This window comes from Cryptomeria japonica, chromosome 5, assembly GCF_030272615.1.
Source record: "Cryptomeria japonica chromosome 5, Sugi_1.0, whole genome shotgun sequence".
NCBI lineage: Eukaryota > Viridiplantae > Streptophyta > Pinopsida > Cupressales > Cupressaceae > Cryptomeria > Cryptomeria japonica.
In genome coordinates, this window is record NC_081409.1 from 411498872 (window position 1) to 411516406 (window position 17535).

Consider the following 17535-nt stretch of genomic DNA (forward strand, 5'->3'; position numbering starts at 1 on the left):
CTCAACTCTCACATGGTATTAAAGCTTCAGATCTGCAGCTACCTGTTCTTGTTTTGAGTATTTTGCATTGGAAGCAGATCTGAGGTTTTTCAGAATTTTTTTGTGCACCTAGGGACATGCCTTTTTTTATGAGCACTTTGGGCCTAAATGGACCTCACCATCATGCTCAGAAGGCCCAAAAATCCTCATGGTCATATAAAACTTGACCATTTTTGTCACCTGAGCCTCTGGGGGTATATTTTTTCTCTATACAAGGTCGTACGACCTTGACACGTAGTTCAAGAATTTTTTTTCAAAAAAGATATTTTTTGCCTTTTTATGGCATGCACGCCGAATTTTAATTGGTTTACAAAAAATCAAAAATCAAAAAAATCAAAATCATTCAAAACGAAGGCAAAATCAGTCCCCGCCGTGCTGCTAGCATTGTCGCCGACCTGACAGTCTGGCCCTCGCCAGCCTTGTTAGAGTGGGCCTTGCCCACCGGCTATCAGCCCCTATTCCCCACTCACCGACAGTCTCCCTACCCACTGACAACCTTCCTGCCCACCGACAGTTCCACGCCCGCCGGCCGTTCCGCCTGCCGGCCACCCGCTCGCCATCACCGCTTCCCCGCCGCATAGGCTTGCTACTCCATTTCTCCACCACCGGAGCACCGCCAGAGCACCACCTCCTCCTGGCCCTACCACCTATTAGCCCCTATTTCCCCTCTCTCTTGCCTTTGAAGGGGGGGGTTGGTTTTCTCATCATATCTTGAGCATACGGAGTCATTTTTTTAAAAACAAATAGGCATCGGAAAGCTAGTTTCGAGACGGACCTTGTGGTGTTGGAATTTTTTTCCAATTTTTCTATTTGGCTATACTTTTTTCCAGTCAAAGTGGGGTCTCTTTTCTGCACTTCCATGGCCGTATAATGGGCAAACAAACTCTGTTTTTCAAAAATAAATAGGCGTTGGAAAGCTCTTAGCATGCTCTTTTCAGATATGTGATCTTGTTTCTTAGATTTTTTATCAGGTACATAAGATTTCAGTTTGAAGGTTTTTTTCTTATGCACTATTTCCTTCTCATCAGTATGTACTAGGGTTTGGGTTTATCTCTTGTGGGGGGTGTTTTTTAATCTCTTTCTATCATTTATATCAGAAATATAGAACACCAAAACTCTCAAAACAAACAAACCCTTTTGCATCTTTTGTCTATTCTTAAAGATCACATAAAAAAAAAACCAAAAGCAGGTACAGGTGCAGAGTTTCATGGCAAATCCTTCAGTTGAGTTGTTGACATCACACAACTATCACACCTAGAAACCTCGCATCACGAGGCTTCTTCGAGCATGAGGGTTGTGGTCTTGTTTGGATGAGGTTCAGCCTCTGTTGCAACATCCTTTTGAGATTATTCACCATAGAAACAAGATGGATGAGGCCATGGGTTTTCTCTCTCTACATGTTTTTGACAGTCTTCTGTTTCACCTTGATGAGTTGTTCACTCCTCATGCTATGTGGTTGAAGTTTGAGTCTCTCTTTGGGAGGGTTAATGAGATCCAGACATTATAGATTGAGGCAGAGTTGGTTTCCTTGTCACTTGATTCCTTTCCCACCATTGGGGATTTTTTGAACAAATTCAAGACTACCAGATCTATTCTCCAGGGGTGTGGAAAGATCAAGATAGACACAGAGTGCATTCACTTGATCCTTTCGAAGCTTCGGGGTCATTTTCAAATTTTTGCCTCTTCTTTCTATTCCACTATGGATGGCTTGGGTGCTCATTTCACCATGCCTACCTTTGATGTGTTTTGTGAGCATTTGTCTCATGAGCAGTCTCACCTTTCTCAGCTGGACATGCTCTCAGGGTCTAAGAAAAAAACATTGGTTTCTCAGTCCTCTAAGGAGAAGCAAAAGTAGAAACCAAAGACAAAGAAGAATTCTACAGGCAGTGAGAATTCCTCCAAGCCACCTCCTAATTCTGATTCTAAACCACCATTTCCTCCGAAACATGGGAAATATTCACAGTCTGGTGAGTCTTCCTCCAAGACTAAGAAGAAATCAGGAGATACTTTTAGTTTTTGTGGCAAGGAAGGACATCCAGTTTCTAGGTGTTGAAATGATTAGAGGCTTCAGAGGAAGCCATGCAACAACATCACATCTCCTCACCTCAGGCGTCTTCTCCTTCCATAGGGAAAGGTCATGCTCTCACTGCTCGAGCTTTGACCTATGGGTCCACTTGGATTTTAGATTTTGGCACTTCTCACCATATGACTCACACTCAGTAGTTGGTTACTTCTCTTGCCTCTTGTGGTAATTCACAGATTGCAGTGGGTGACTCAGTTCATCTTTTAGTCTTGGGTTCAGGTTCTGTCTCTTTGGATGGGGGTAATCTATAGGATGTTCTGGTTGTCCCTGATATCTCGACGAACCTCCTGTCCATTTATCAGATTTTCCATTCTGGCTCTAGTAAGACAATTGAGTTCTCACCACATGATGTGGTTATTCAGGACCTCCATGACTCTGATTTAGTTGTGGCTATTGAGATTGTTGATACTGCATCTCGTCTTTACAAATTTGATCGATTTGAGCCCTCTGCGGGTGCAGGTTCTTCTCTTATAGAACATATAGATTCAATGAGTAATCTTTAGCATGAGCTCTTGGGCAATGCCAATTACAAATATCTTCAGCAGATGAGTACATAGGCACTTGTTCTTGGGCTCCCACAGATTTACTGCACTAATGGTGTTTCTCATGGTTGTGTGCTTGGAAAGCATCATAGGGATCCCTTTTCGAAGGGAAGAGCCCCTCGTACTTTGGCACCTTTGGAGTTGATTCACAGTGACCTCATGTCCTTCCCTACTCATTTTTTTGGGGCCAAGTATGTACTCACTTTTATTGATGACTTCTCTAGACGCACATGGGTGTACTTTCTTAAGTACAAGTCTGATGTCTTTGATTCATTTTGAATCTTCAAGACATTTGTAGAGAAGTAGTCTAGTTGTTCTATTCGACGGATACATACAGATAATGGGGGGGAGTATGTGAATCAGGCTTTAAGAGATTTTTGCACTGAGCATGGTTTGTAGCATCAGTTTACTATTCCCTACACCCCTTAGTAGAATGGTGTCGTTGAGCGAAAGAACAAAACTTTACGAGACATGGCGAATTGTATGATTCAGTCCAGGTCCATGGATTCATCTTTTTGGGCTGAGGCAGTAAATTGTGCCAACTACATTCAGAATCAGATGCCTCATAAGGTGATTCGACATATGACTCCTAAGGAGGTTTGGTCTCATGACAAGCCCGATGTTTCTTTTTTCTGAGTATTTGGCAGTGAGGCATGGACATTTATTCCTGATGCTCAGAGGAAAGCAATGGAGCGAAAGAGCCGACCTCTCACTTTTGTTGGCTACTATGAGGATGTTAAGGCATACAAGTTGTTTGATCCTGATTCTAGAGAGGTCCTGATTCGATGGGATGTTCAGTTTGATAAGCGCTTTCCCATAGTGGATACCCTGTCTCTAGTGTCTACTCCTTTGCCTACTCCTCTCACCGCATCTCTTCAAGATTATTTTAAGGATGATTCTGATGATGTTTCTGATGATCCACCATCCCCACCTCCATCTACTCCCCCTCAGATGCCCAAGTGGGCTCACTTTACTATTGAGGCGATAGGATCTATGGCCAATGATTCTTCAGATACTCGTCGCACCTGCTCTCATACTGTGGGTTCTAGTCTTTTGAGTCATGCCATTTCAGATGATCCTCAGAATTTTTCAGAGGCTATAGGACACCCTGAGTGGGATTGTGCTATGAAGGAGGAGTATTATTATTTGATGAGGAATAATACTTGGGATTTATGTCCTCTTCCTAAGGGTAGAAAGATGTTTCCGTGACGCTAGTTGTATCACACTAAGTATGCTACTAATGGTTTGATTGATAAGTACAAAGAACATCTTGTTACGAAGGGTTTCTCATAGGTTGAGGGTATTGATTACTCTGAGACATTTGACCCTGTCGCCAAGATGAACTCTATTCGCTTTGTACTATGTCTTGCAGCTTCTAGGGGATGGCCCATTTTTCAGATGGATGTGAAGAGTGCCTTCTTGCATGCAGACCTACAGGAGGAAATCTATATGGAGAAGCCTTAGGGATTTGTGTAGGATAGTTCATTGTATGGTCTCAAACAGGCCCCTCAGGCTTGGTATGAGAAGATTGACTCTTTCTATCTCTCCACTGGTTTCACCCGTAGTCATTCCAATCACATAGTGTACATTAAGCTTCTTGAGGGTGAGATCCTTATTCTTGTGCTATATGTTGATGATCTCCTCATCACAGGTAGCTCATCCTCTATGATTCGACATGTTAAGTGAGCTTTGATGGACCAATTTGACATGACAGATCTCGGTCTTCTGCACTATTTTCTTGGTCTTCAGGTGATTCAATCTTCTGATGGGATCTTCATTTACCAGTAGAAGTATGCTCTTGACATGCTTCAGCACTTTGGCATGCTTTATTGCAAGCTTGCTCCCACTCCTTTTCTGTTAGGGGTTGTTTTGATTTCCTCTTGCTCCACTCCTTCACTACATTCTACACTTTACAGGCAGTTGGTTGGCAGTTTGTTGTACCTGACACACACTCATCCTGATCTTTCCTTTGCGGTTGGCATTGTCTCTTGATTCTCCCATGATCCTCATGAGAGTCATTGGCAAGATGCCAAACATATTTTGCGGTACATTCGGGGCTCTATTTCTCATGGCATTCACTACACATCAGGGGAACTTCACATTGTTGGCTAAACTGACTCAGATTGGGCTGGTGATGTCAATGATTGGAAGTCTACTTTTGGCTTTGTTTTCTATCTTAGCTCTAGTCGTATCACATGGTCTTACAAGAAGTAGATTGCTCATGCATTATCATTTATCGAGGCTGAGTACTGAGCTGCTGTGCTCGCCAGTTCGGAGATCTTATGGTTTCAACAGTTGATGACTGAATTTGGTTTTCCTCCTGATAGTCCCAATATTATTTGGTGTGACAATCAGAGTACTATTAATATTTCTTGCAACTCGGTAGAGAATCAGTGGATGGAGCACATTGAGATTTACATGCATTTCATCTGCCAGTTGATTCAGGATGGTTCTCTCATCTTGGAGTACATTCCCACTGCCGAGCAAGTTGCAGACATCTTCACAAAACCTTTTGCATCACCGTGCTATCTTCAATTGCACTCTATGATTGGGGTGAAGGAAGTTGTCCTTGGGGGTCTTTATGAGGCCTTCCTTCCTTCTTATTTCTTTCAGTATGTTCTTTTATCTCTTTTTGGAGAGGAGTTTTTTCCCACTGGGTTTTCTCCTTTTTCTCCGTTTCATAGAGATTTCATTGTATTTGGGTACCTGATCAGACCTTGTTGCCAGAACCCATCTTTCCTCCTTTCAGTAGCTGTTCTAGGTTTTAGCTTCTCCCTAATTCTAGCTTAAGGGGGGGTGTTAGAGTAATCAGGTCTTTACTTGATTAATTAAACAACATTTGTTTAAATTAATTAAGTTCCCTTTATCTCTTTTACACTTAAGCTAACATTAGGTGCATAATAATTTATTTTTTTATTAATTATTATGTGCAAGCCTAGGGTTTTCACTTTTAGGGTTTCTTGACCTATTAGAGATTAATTCTTTTCTTTGTATCATTATTACACTACACATTTTTGGTGAATATTGAGCTCTCATCTTTTTGAGCATTTTTCTGTGTATTTAGTTTTTCCTTGTTGCTTCCTTGCTTCACCTTGTAACAAGTTTATTTAGCTTGCAAAGATCATTTGGGCTCCTGTGGTGTTGTATTTCTCAACTATCATACCATTGTTCATGACATGACACACACATTAATGGAAGAATATGTAGATGATCTGCTTGACAAATCAATTTCACAAGACAATAATCTTTTTCTAGTGATGATACACACCATATTGGAATAATACAAAGTTATATTAAATATAAAAAAAGGCGGTTTCAAATTTACTTCTAAAAAATCCTTGGATATATTGTCTCCCATAGAGGTATTGAACTGGACTAGACAAAAATAGAAGCTATCATAGACATGCCTCCACCAACTAACCTAACCTAGCTGCACAATCTCCAAGGAAAATTGTAGTCCATTTGTAGATTCATTGCACAATTATCAAATAAATGTAACCCATTGCAATATTTACTTCACATGGGTAGTCCATTCAAATGGAATAATAAATGTTAGCAAGTTTTCCAAAAACTTAAGGATTACCTATTATCATCACTAGTACTAATGCCACTCATACAAGGGAAACCTTTGATCCTATATATATTAACTACAATGTCAACAATAGGAGCTCTCGTAGTACATTATTACACAAAAGGGAAAGAGAGAGATATTTATTATATTAGTCATACTTTAGTGGGGTATGAGCTAAATTACACACCTATTTAGCATGTCTAGCTATCATTTTTCCTTCACAAAATCTTAGAAACTACATGATAAATCATCAAACCAATCTTATAACAAAGATCAATTTCTTGAAATACCTCCTCAACAAAGTGACACTTATAGGTATATTGGAAAAATGGGTGATGATTCTTTATAAATTTGAGATTCAATATATTGATAAAAAATCAATAAAAGGACAAGTGATAGCTAATCAACTAGTAGACACTCTTACAACAACAAACCATCCTTCAATGCCAAATTTTCTTGATGAAGTAGTTTTTAAATTGACATAATATACTCAATGGAAATTATATTTTAGTGTATCGTTTACACAACATAGTTCTAGAGTTGGAATTATTTTGATCACGTTGTGAGGGGATTGCCTCCCTAAGTCCTTCATAACAATATTTCCCTACACAAACAATATTACATACGAGCCTCTTATTATACGTGTAGCATCTTAAATTGTACACCTTTATTAGTGTGTCCTATTTCACACTCTCATAGCACCTAATTTAGTATTTCCATTTCCTCTATAAATTTGGGACCTTTATTAATTTAAATTATTATTATGGGTCTTATTACACTTAATTACATCATCACACTCTTATTTGGGCCCTTAATTCTAGATGTTCTCTTTATCATTTTATCCTGATTTATCCTTAATCCTACCCCAATTTCAACTTCCAAGACACATTCCACATATCTATAAATTATGGTTTGAGCCATTGAGTTGGAATTGGCATTAGAACCTCATTATTTAGCATTCCTCAAAAGTTAAAAAATGTTTCTAGGACTAGGGCGACCTACCACTCTGGTCTCACACTTTTTTGTTGAATTTTAGGAGGATAAATTGGCAGTCTTATCTAATTCAAATTCCACTCATGTGAATAAATAACAAATCTAAGTAATCCTAAAGGTGATTTCAATTATGAAGTTCCTATATAAGACATCTCTCTCAATTCATTTTGACATTTTGGATCATCTTATCATATGCTAACATTATCATCCAATTTGAGAGCAATTCTTCTTCCTCAAGAGTAGATTTGATTCAAGGAGAAACAAACTACATCAAGACATCGTCCATTTATGTTTTATCTATGGTTTCATGATGAATTTTATGTGATTTATTATGTTATTGCATCAACACATGGATGACTTATCCTAAGAATATTGCATTACCTATTAAAGGTATGATCATCCACATTCAAGCATTTCAATTTCAGATATAGCATTGCCCTCAAAAGGAAATCTTTCCAATTTGATTAAAGTTAAATTTCAATTCAATTATAGGGTTAATTCCAAACCCAGGGTTCAACCTTGTTGGCAAATGCACACTCCAATGAGAAATTGTAGGCGACTGAAGGTATTTTCATTGATGGCAACCTTGCAATCCTATGATACCGGCAGGCACCGACACCGATAGACTCAACACCAGCACACAGATCACTGGCACCAAAAAGATTGATCACCGGCACCATGGCCGATAGGAATTTTGTTTAAATGTATTTTGTATTTAATTGTAAAATCTTTTGTAAGCCAACTTGGTGGATTGTAATATGACTCATATATGTATGAGATCATTATAGATCATTTAGGAGAAGTAATAGATGAAAGGATTAATGCAGACCTAATATGCGAATTGTAAGGTAGATATTGGATAAGGGTTTATATATATTGCAGAGCTTAAACTAGTACTGAATCTAGCATAGTAGATGCTGATCTAAAGTAGTACAAGACATTGGATTTGTATAATCCATTTTGTAAGTTAGTGTGACTTCTTTTTGTGATTGAGCAGTGAGCTCTAGGCACTTGGCCTTCCTGCATGTGTAGGCCCCTATTGTAAGCAATAATATTCTCTTATTGACCAGTAAGCGAATATTGTGGGTCACAAATCCCACCAAGGTTTTTCCCACACTGGGTTTCCTCGTTAAAAAATACTATGTTATGGTGTGTCTCTTATGTTGTGGTTATTGCTCTTATTTACTGCATTATTTTTGGTTTACGGATACACAATTTTGATATGCTTTTCATGCTATAAGTTAAGAAAATTATTATACCGGTCAGATACTGATTCACCCCCCGCCTCTCAGTATCTTTGGGAATCCTAACAATTGGTATCAGATCCTAGTCCTCTATTTTCAAAAGCCTAATAGCTTGAGGAAGATCTTGACACCGGTAGAGATGAAAAACTTGAGAAAGCAATTGGAAACAACTCTTTCAGACTATGATGCAGAAAAAGTGAAGAATATCAAACTTGAGAATGATCTGAAGGCTACATAGGATATTATTTGAGGACTTCAAGAAAATTTCACTATAGCAAGGAATAAGAGAAGAGAACTTTGTGAAAAGATGTAGAATGATGAAGATGAAAAAGAAACTCTTAATGATCTCGTAAACAAACTGAGACAAGAAAATAGTACAATGAAGAATGAGATGCAAGATATGACTATGAGATTTTGTAAAGAAACTAAAAAATCGGAAGAAGAATGAAGAGGACTTGGTTAGAAGACTGAATTGTGCTGGAAATGAAAACACAAGACTTAGTCATGAAAATGATATGTTGAAGACAGATTTGATGCATACACAAAATGACAGAACTGAACTCATGAGACATAAAGGAATCTTGGAGAGCGAACTGGCTACTACAAATCAACACAGAAAAATTCAAGAAAAGTTCAGAAGAACTTGATGACATGCTGAAGAATCAAAAACCAAATGGCGATGCCAATGGCCTTGGATTTGAAGTTGGTGAAAGCTCCGGTACTGCAAACAATCATGATCATAGTAAACCGGTAAGACAACCTAATGCTTACAAATTTAATGGGAAATGCTTTAACTGTAACAAGTATGGTCATAGAGAAAATCAGTGTAGATTTGGAAATTATTAGAACACTAATGCACCCACCGGTCAATGATCTAAATGCAACAAAGTTGGTCATAATTCAGAAAATTGCAGAATGAATGTAAGATGTTATGTTTGTGGAAGATTTGGACATCTATCTAATCAATGCAGAACACAAACCAACATAGGATATGGGAAAGCTATTCAGAAAAACAATGTGACTTGTTATTCTTGTAACAAGATTGGCCATATTGCTAAATTTTGTAGAAGCAAGACACCACCGACAAATAACGAAGGATCTAGCTTGAAAGGAAAAGAAAAGGTTGAAGAGATAAAGCAAGAATTCTCAAAATAATAGATCAAAAAGTCAGATCAAAATGTTGATGGGAATACTCCTCCACCAGTAGAACAAAGTATCACTCCACTGATAGGAGACTCTTCATCTAACTGAAGGAAAATCCTTTGGGGGTTTAGCAACAAATTGAAAAACATGCTAATATACCCTCGATTGATGGTGAGAAGTTGAATTACTTCTTTACCGACAGATGAGTTAAGTTGTGACTTAACCAGAAAGCATTAAATGTGGTAGTTGGAGAAAATAACATTATAAAGTATGTGTTTTGGCTCTTTTTTCATTCACTGAGAATTCAAATCTTTGAGAGCATGAAAATTCCTAAGCGAAGGCATCCTTAGCGAAAAAGTGAAGTAGTTCATCCAAGCACTCATCCTTAAGGTAGATTGAGGTATTTATAACTATGGCTTCCTCACCCACTCCTGAATTTATTGAAAACCCTACTATGATTGAGGTTATCAAGCACCCTAGACCCATATTCAAACTTGTTCCTGAAATAGTGAAGAAAGATGATACCCTGGGTGCATTTTCTCAAATTCCTAAAGGAGTAGTTTATGCAGAAGATCCTAGGATATACATACATTGTCATATAGAGGAATTAGGAGATGAAGAAATCAAGAATATGTATAGGACTGTTTTATGTGATGAATTTGGAAAAATCAAACTGGAACATAAGATAGTGGAAACCCTAGGTTTTACTGAAAACCTTAGTATCTCGGATTTTCCCAAGGATGTTATAAGGATTGTGCTAAGCAGAGTTCATGGCGAATTATTCTGGTTGGATTCCATCCATAAGATCACCAAAGAAGTAGTTAAGGTAGTAACAGGGTTACCTTCCACCAGTAGTAGGCCTAACAGAACTAAAAAGGTTTCCAATGACACAGTAATGGACCTAACCGGTGCAACATTTGACAAGAGATAACTTAGAATCAATGATGTGAAGGACATAAATGTTAGATTTGTCAGTATGATTTTAGGCTACAAGGCTACACATGCAAATAGGTTAAACTCAGTATCTAGCCTATGTATTAAAAGTGCATATGACATGGTTAATGATAATTCTAGAATAGATGTGTGTGAATGGTTTAAAGATGAATTGATAGACAATATGAAAAAGATCAAAGGAGATAATAAAGGAACTTTTAGATTTGGAAATTTGCTTGTATGTTTAATCCTATACATTACTAAGCAAGTACCTGGTATTGGTAGGAGAGATTTTGGTTTTGATATACCGGTAGGAAAGAAACTATTGGATACATTAAACAACATGGGAGAAAATAGAGAGAAAAACATAAATGAACATTTTCAAGAACTAAAGGCTCAAATGAAGACAAGAATTACGCTGTCTCAGGCAATTGTGGATAAATATCAAAAGGAAATATGTTTTATAATTAAGAAAGATGAAATCTGGATGGAGGCAGTTGTCCCTAGGACAATTTGGGTAACTAAAATGGGATATGAAATAGATGATAACATCAGTGAAACTTATGAAAAAGCCCTCCTTTAAGCACCAAAGGAACCCTCTAAGAAATTCTTTGGAAATGCAGAAACAATTGAAAGTGGTATTCAATCACAAAAAAGGGTTAAGAAAGTTGAGCAAACAGTGAGGAAGGGAACTAGACAAGCTAAAGCAATTAAGGAAGATGTATTAAAGCAAACTGGTATTAAGGAAAGTGAGTTGGAAGGACTTCAACCGAAAGCTCATCTTTCACCTATTGAAACTTCTTCTGAAAGTGATATACCAGTGGTATTCAAAAGGCTAGAAAGGAAAAGAAAACCCTCACCGGAACCCTCACCTACACCTAGGAGAACAAGACAAAAGCAATAGGTAGTAAGGCCTCCAGTTAAGAAGTTGACTCTGAAGAAGAAAAAGCTAAAGCAAGACATTGCTCCACTAGATAAACTCCTTAGTGAAATAACATAGGATTGAAAGTTGAAAAACATTAGCAAACTGTATAACACACTTTCCACTGATGACAAATAAAGCATAGAAAATAGTGTAATTTTACTCTTGGATATTTACAAGAAATTTTTGATGGAAATTGTTGATGAAATACCCACTGATCTCTACAGAAGACTTGAAGCTAGAAGGGTAGCTATTGTTGAGCTGGTTAAGAAAATAAAAATTGAGAAATTACTTGTAGTTCACCCAGTGAACTCACCTGAAGAGATTGATCAATTAATCAATGAGGCCAACCGAAGAGTATTCTCAACTGGTCACCGACATGTAGCACTAATGGCAGGAAGAATGAATGAAATTTCAGAAGAGACTGCGGACAAATGGGGCATATTCTTTGTTGAAAAGGAGAAACAGGAAGAACTCAAAAGACCTAAGACTATCAAAGTATATCAAAAGGATAGGGATAAGGGGAAAGGTAAGGAATGTGAACCTCCGAACCTAAAAATAACTAATAACTTACCCCCACCTCTTTCTGATACTCCACCAGTAGAAACCGTTGACAATCAACTGGCTACAAAGAGTATGGAGACTCCTCAAGAGGATACAAATCTCGAGTCTGAAGTTTTGTACACTATGAATATAGATACCCAAGAGGTAAACATTGTGGTGGACAAAGAGACCACTGAGGACAAGAAGAAAGATATGGCTACTGAGCCACCGACTGCAGATGTTGAGGTTAGAGTTAGTGAGACTGTAAATATAAGCACTGAAAAACCTATAGATATAGAGAAATCGACAAAGGACACTACTGAGAAACCATCTGAAGCACCGGTAAATGAAACTAAAAAATAATCAGAGGTAAATATAGAGAAACTGGAAGTGCATACAAAGGCTACATCTGAAAAAATTGCAGTTGAGAGCTCAGACAAACCCTCTGAGACACAATTGAGACACAGGTTGAGAAACAGGAACAAAAACCCTCTGAGGTATAGGTTCAGACTGAGACAGTGCCACCGACAACAGCTAAAAAGCCTAAACCTTTGCTAGTAGAAATCCAAACACAAACTAACCTACCAGAGGTCAAAACAAGCAAAGTTACTATTGGTATTTTGGTATCATTTTGTCATTGATGTCAACACCTACTAAACTCTTATCAACTCTAGCACTTTGGAGAATCAACAACATTCACCGGCAAGCAAGTGACTCATGCACAGTCACTGGTATCTGGTACACTGACAAGATATAATGATCATCGGCACTTGGAATGATATGGAAAACACATGGTTATGTCAAAGACATCGTTTGGACATCTTTTCCTGAAGTTTTGTTCATTGGTATATTCATAGTTGCATATTTGCTATTACTGGCAAATAGGTCTAGGGTTACATTGACAGGTTTTTCTTTCCAAATCAACATGGCATGCTATGGAGATGATTAATTATTGTTGTAAATGCATTAAGCTGACATGTTCAATTGGTTATTGCATCGAATATTATATTGTTTGTAAAATGTTTTATTGTAATATCTTGTAGAGCTGACCTACTAAAATTGGTCTTAGGTTATGGTATAAATGTAAAATCTTATTTGTAAGATCAAATGTGGAATGCAAAAAAGGATTGTGTGAAGGTATATGCGAGAATAAGCAGAGCTATATACACAGACATCATTTGAAGATTGAAGGAGGGTTTTTGTGAAGACAATTAGAACTACACCGGTATTGAATCCAACATATGAAGATGCTATTTTATGTAGTGCATTCTTATTGGATTTAACCATCCAACTGTAGTCAGTGTGACTCCCATTTTGTGATTGAGCAGTGAGCTCTAGGCAGTTGGCCTTTCTGCATGTGTAGACCCCATTTATGTAAACTTACTATCTGCAGTAGTATCATCTGATTGTGGGTAAGGTTTCCCACTGTAGTTTTTCCCCTTACAGGGTTTCCACATACAAATATTGGTGTTATGTGTTGTGGATAACTTTGTGTTTATGTTTCATGCACTAATCCTTACCTGTATAGCAATTAACTATTAAAACTATCTACCGGCATATTGAACTAGTTTATCGGTATTAAGCATTAAGATGGTTAAGTTGTTTTTGGTTTAAATTTATTTGACAACTGATTCAGCCCCCCTCTCAGTTGTCTCCGTGACCTAACAATTGGTATCAGAGCATAGTCCTCTTTTGCAGAAGTTTAACATCTTGAGGAGATCCAATGTCTACTAATTATTTTGGGAAGGATAGTCCTAAACTTGATGGAACCAACTATGGCATATGGAAGATCAGAATGGAGACACATCTAAATTGCATTGGAAAAGACATCTGGGATGTTACAAAGAATGGTTATACTGCTACTGTACAAGGTCAGCCTAGTCTAGCTAACTTGACTAAAGATGAAGAAAATGATTGCAAAGCAAGAGAAGCACTTTTGAGCATATTATCAGATCAACAAATCATGGGACTATCAGATAGGTCTACTACTAAAGCTATTTGAGATCATTTGGAAACACTAAATGAAGGAGACTCCACAATCAAAATTGCAAAACTTGAAAGCTTCCAAGTCAAGTATGAACATTTGAAAATGGAAGAAGATGAAAGGATTTCTGCTTTTATGGAAAGAGTAAATGAAATTGTTTTGGGTATTAAATGTTGTGGAGGAACCTTAAGTGAAGATGAAATTGTTTTGAAAGTCTTAAGAGGATTACCACCAGCATATAAAATGAAAGTCACTGCTATAAATGAGTTAAGAACAATGCCTAATACATCAGTTACTAGGGATACATTGATTGGGAAACTTTCAGCTTTTGAAATTGAAGAATTTGGTCCTGTTGCTACTATAAAGACAGATTTGGCCTTTAAAGCATCAACATCATCTGCTCCATCATTTGACAAATCTGATTGGAAAGCCTTTTATGCAAGAGAACTTGAAGAAAGTAGGAAAGAAAATGAAGAACTTGAAGAACTTGAAGCACTATTTGCAAGGAAAATGCCTAAAGGTCCAGTTGGAAGTAAGTATGAAGGTAAAGCACCCTTTAAATGTTTTAACTGCAATAAGATTGGTCATATGGCTTCAAGATGCCCTGATAGACATGCTAGACTAAGAGAATAATCTAGAAGAACATACAAGCCTAACCTTGAATATCAGAGATACAGATTTAAGAAGAATAAAGACAAATCTTGTTACATTGCTGATGAAGGTGTGACTGATGATTTTGATGAGGATCCAGTAGATAATGGATGGGTTTTTGTTGCTATAACAGAAGATCAACCGACATCTACTTCTCAACCAGTAGTACAGGCCCTGGTAGCTAAAGTTGAAGTAAAGGATGAATGGATCATTGATTCAGGATGCTCACATCATATGACAGGAGACAAAGGTAAATTCTTGAACTTTCAAGAATACAATGGAGGCTTAGTGAGATTTGGGGTTTAATCAAAGGTAAGGGTACAATATCTCTTGATGGTAAGCATAACACTGACAATGTCTACTATGTTGAAAGTTTAAAGCATAATCTTTTGAGTGTTGGTCAATTAGTTGAGAAAGGATTTCAGTTACAATTTAAAAATGGAAAATGCAAAATCATGAATAGAACTGGTTTGGAAATTGCAACCGGTAATTAGACTAGAGGTAATATGTTTCATTTAAATAACAATGAAAAGACATGCTTAATTGAACATATAGATGAAAGTTGGTTATGGCATAAGAGACTCTGTCATGTAAACTTTGATTGCATGGTAAAGATCAGTACTACTAAGGCAGTTAGAGATTTACCTAAAATTGTCAAGCCTCAGAATACAGTATGTAAGGAATGTCAATTGGGAAAACAAGTTAGAGCTAGTTTCAAAAGTATTCTAGAAAAATCCAATAATGCTCTGGATTTGATTCACACTGATTTATGTGGTCCAGCTAGAACTAAAAGCTTATAGGGTCATAGATATTTCATGCTAATTATTGATGACTATTCTAGAATGTGTTGGGTTACTTTTCTCAGAGAAAAATCAGAAGCACTTGGAAAGTTCAAACTATTCAAAGCAATGGTAGAAAATGAAACTGGTAAGAAAATCAAATGTTTAAGATCAGATCAAGGAGGTGAATTTACATCTAAGGAATTTAATACATTCTATGAAGTGAATGGAATGAGAAGATAACTATCAGCACCTCAGACACCACAACAGAATGGAGTTGTTGAAAGGAAAAACAAAACTATCTTGGATGCAGCAAGAAGTATGTTATCAGAAGCAAACCTACCACATGTAAATTGGAGAGAAGCAGTCAGTACAATGGTCTATACATTTAACAAAGTTCACATAAAAGGTGAAACCGATAAGACCCCTCATGAACTATGGTTTGGTAATACTCCTACTCTTAAGTACTTCAGAATTTTTGGAAGTAAATGTTATATCAGAAGAGATGAGTATATTGGCAAATTTGATCCTAGAAGTGATGAAGGAATATTTCTTGGTTATTCATCTAAGAGCAAGGCATATAGATGTTTCAGCAAAATATTGCTGAAAATTGTTGAAAGTACAAATGTAAAGATTGATGAACAATTCAGAGGAACTTCAAGGTATATAGACTCTGAACCGGCAACATAAATTTTGACAAATGAACCTACTCTAAATCCATCGGTACAGAATGAAGATCCAGTTACCCCGATATCATCTGAGAATTCCACAGTAATTGAGGAAAAACAACAAACCAAGACACCACGGTATGTAAGACTGAATCATTCCGAAGATCAGATAATTGGAAACAAGTTTAAAGGAGTTCTGACAAGAGGAAGATTGGAAAATGAAGAGGTATGTCTTATTTCTCAAATTGAACCATCATCTGTTAATGAGGCATGTGAAGCTAAATTTTGGATTAAAGCTATGGAAGAAGAATTAGAACAAATTGAGAAAAACAACACTTGGACATTAGTTCCCCGACCTAAAGATAAAAATGTAATTGGAACCAAATAGGTATTTAGAAACAATCTTAATGAAGATGGTAAGGTTGTCAGAAATAAAGCAATACTAGTGTGTAAGGGATATTCTCAGAAAGAAGGAATTGATTACAATGAAAACTTTGCACCGGTAGCTAGAATTGAGGCAGTCAGATTATTTTTAGCTTTTGCAGCACACAAGAAATACAAAGTTTATCAAATGGATATTAAATGTGCATTTTTGAATGGAGATATTGAAGAGGAAGTATACATTGAACAACTTGATGGATTTTCTTTAACAGATGACAATGATATGGTTTGTAGGTTAAGAAAAGCTCTGTATGGACTAAAACAAGCTCCAAGAGCTTGGTATGCAAGATTGGATAAGTATCTTTTAAAGATTGCTTTTACTAAAGGAAATGCAGACAACAATTTATATTATAAAGTAACTAATGATGACATCTTGATTATAGAAGTATTTGTTGATGATATAATCTTTGGAGGAGAAGATGGATTATGTAAGGAATTTTCTATTAAAATGCAACAAGAATTTGAAATGTCTATGATTGGAGAAATAAAATTCTTTTTAGGATTGCAGATTTCACATACTGATAAAGGTATATTCTCGAGTCAATCCAAATACTTAAAAGAGTTACTAAAGAAATTTGGGATGGAGAACTCTAAACCGGTAAGCACACCTATGACAACAATTGACAAATTATCACTAAGGGATGAATCTACACCTGTTAATCCAACTAGATACAAATCTATAATAGGAGGTTTACTGTATTTGACACAAACCAGACCTGATATTATGAATGCAGTATGTATTGTTTCAATATTTCAAAGTAATCCTAGAGAATATCATGAATCAGTAGTAAAAAGGATTTTCCGGTACATACAAGGCACTATAAATCTTAGATTATGGTATCCTAGAGATGAAAACTTTGAATTATGTGCATACATAGATGCAAATTGGGCAAGAGATGTGGATGATAGAAAAAGCACCACCGACGGAGCATTCTTTCTTGGAAACATACTAGTTTCTTGGTTAAGTAAGAAACAAAGTTGTACATCTTTATCAACAGC

General features: G+C 36.9%; 1 protein-coding gene across 1 annotated transcript in view; it reads left to right on the forward strand.

The window, feature by feature from the left end:
- Nucleotides 1-1985: 1985 nt before the first annotated feature.
- The window catches only part of LOC131875945 (uncharacterized), a 39136-nt gene continuing 23586 nt past the window's right edge, over nt 1986-17535 (forward strand). The window contains exons 1-2 of the mRNA XM_059220683.1: nt 1986-2006; nt 2485-2581. Coding sequence (XP_059076666.1) covers nt 1986-2006; nt 2485-2581 — 118 coding nt within the window. The remainder of the gene's footprint in view (nt 2007-2484; nt 2582-17535) is intronic.